The sequence below is a fragment of the Aplysia californica genome, unplaced genomic scaffold (genome assembly GCF_000002075.1).
Source record: "Aplysia californica isolate F4 #8 unplaced genomic scaffold, AplCal3.0 scaffold00263, whole genome shotgun sequence".
Taxonomy (NCBI): Eukaryota; Metazoa; Mollusca; class Gastropoda; order Aplysiida; family Aplysiidae; genus Aplysia; species Aplysia californica.
Genome location: NW_004797533.1, coordinates 739617 through 742305, shown reverse-complemented (window position 1 = coordinate 742305; position 2689 = coordinate 739617). Strand labels below are relative to the sequence as shown.

Here is a 2689-nt window from a genome sequence, read left to right as displayed (position 1 = left end):
TATAGAGAGAGAGAGAGAGAGAGAGAGATTATACATAGTATATTACATACCATGCTAACACAAAGCATATTGTAGGTGGTTGGCGGGTGCTCTGGTGTGGTTTGCTTCTTGCTTTCCTATCAAACATCTATCGTCCTTATCTCCCCCTTTTTTAAAAATGTTTGTTACTCTCTTGTAACATCTCTAATCTTCTGGCGCTCATGTGACCTTATGCAGTTGCGAGCGCCGTAAATCCTCGGGTTGCGAGCGCCGTAAAACCTCTACTAAAACTAAACTAAATAACAAAGCGTATTATAATATTATGCTTACGTCACTGCACAGCCAAAAGGTCAAAGGGGAGACCCAGCAACAACAAAGCAGAGCGTCAGCGAAACACTGATGACGTCATGGAGGGCGGGGTTGGCAGCAAGGTCGATGACGTCATGATGGCCGGCGACAACGACATGGTGGTCAAGGTGTATCCAGCCTTCCTGGTGCCCTACACCAATAAGGTTATTACGTCATTTGCTTTTGTAAAAGTAACGTCTTACATTTACTTTGGTTAAAGTAACGTCTTACATTTTTGGGGGTAAAAGTAACGTCAAATAATAATAATAATAATAAACTTTCACTATAGCTTGTTCACTTTCGTCTGACCCTGTTAACCCTCTCCGTACGCCCTGGGATCATTTTGTACCCCCGGGGTTGTATTCTTCACATTTTAGAATACTTCTAGTACGAAGATCTCTTTGATACTTTCATCAGTATTTTCTAAAAAAAATCATTTATTTGACAGACTGCTATGCAAAGCGTACGGATCGGATTGACGAGTAAATTTCCTCTTTGGAAAGTGGTGGCACAGAGTTCCCCACGTCGTATGCATACGATAGTAAAACACGACGTACGGATAGGGCTTAAAACTTTCTAGCTCATTTATTGATTTACCTTTACTTTTGCCTACGAAACTTTGCATGACACTCCTGCAGGCCAGCGACCAAACACAAATATATTTGTTAAAAATCTTGATCTAGTTATAAACTAGCATTTCTCTATGGGCCCTGTGTATTAAAAACCCACCTTCGGATGCACACACAGGATTACTAAAATAAACGACTTAGCCTACAGAGACCCCGACTACAAATTGCTCACTTTGAAACAGCAAGGTTGAAACCATAGGCGTATGATAGAGTGTGATGTTGAGGAAAAGATGTCAATATTTGGGTGTTTTAGGTCTTTCTCTCAACTGTTTTTGTGTATCTACTTTATAATAATAATAATAATAAATAGCATTTATACTGCGCATTTCCATTTCCTAAAAGATGCTCAATGCGCATTACAATGAAAAAGACATCACATCTTAAAAATTAATCGACACAAATGTGTACGTAAAACAAAGTATTATACATATAATATAAATGCATATGTGTAAAATTATATACCAGAAACACAGTCTCGCAGTGAGGTTGAAAATGTGTTCACTAAAAATATACAATGCAATATAAATTCACGAACAGTCAAAATATTGCTCTCTCAATGACCCTAAGGCTGGACATATACTGCCACGGACAACTGTTTTTGTGTATCTACTTTATCCCCAACACCCAATGACCCTGAGGCTGGACATATACTGCCACGGACAACTGTTTTTGTGTATCTACTTTATCCCCAACACCCAATGACCCTGAGGCTGGACATATACTGCCACGGACAACTGAAGTGCGACGCGGAAAAAACAGCGTGCCTACTCATTAGGCCTATTTCCTATCGGTGATTTCACTGACACGACTAGACGTGAGGAGTCGTGAGGACCCAAAAAGACGTGCGCGAGTGCAGCACTTCTTTTTCTCGAGCGAACAGGCTCGCCATTCTATAAGAGTGTTCCTAGACGCCGTGGAGATAAAACAAAACAAAACAACAACAACAACAACAATAAAAGGGGGGGGGGGGCGACCATTGAGCTGTATACGCCTGCTCAACGCCATAATATTTTTAAACACAGTCGGACGGAGTCCTGCTGACCTATGGGATCACCACTTCGGACCTAGCTACTCGTCCGTTTCGTGACGCACTTCAGTCAAAGATTCTCCACTACCTACTAGATCTAGATCTACATTGAAGAGGAGAATCTTTGCTTCAGTTGTTCGTGGCAGTATACTATTTTGAGCCTTATTGTGTTGACGTGCTTCTCTTCACTCAAACAAACAAACAAAACCAACAAACGAGCAGACTCTGCGGCTGCGCCTGGTGTTCACAGACGCCAAAGTTCGGCAGATGATCGGGGAGCACGGCCACCTCAAGCACGACACGGACTCCGAGCCTATGCAGGAGACCTCACACCTAGTGCGGACTGTCCACTCGCTGCGGATACAGCTGGGATACAGGTGAACAACACACAGACACGCACACATATGCACACACATGCATACACACGCATAAACACACTCATACTCACACACACATACATACACACACGCACGTATAAACACACACACGCTTAAGCACACACACACACATACACACACACACACACCACACACACACACACACACACACATACACACGCACACATGCACACATATATGCATACACACACGCACGTATAAACACACACACGCATATAAACACACACTCACATGCACACACACGCACATGTACACACATGCATACACACATACACGCACATACACACACATACATACACACACACACA

The 2689-nt window shown here is 42.6% G+C and overlaps 1 protein-coding gene across 1 annotated transcript in view; it reads left to right on the top strand.

The window, feature by feature from the left end:
- The window catches only part of LOC101851649, a gene marked incomplete in the record, with an annotated part of 13418 nt that overhangs the window by 8401 nt on the left and 2328 nt on the right, over nucleotides 1–2689 (top strand). Inside the window, 2 exon segments of the mRNA XM_013083943.2 lie at nucleotides 322–491; nucleotides 2206–2360. Of these exon segments, the coding sequence (XP_012939397.1) occupies nucleotides 322–491; nucleotides 2206–2360 (325 nt within the window).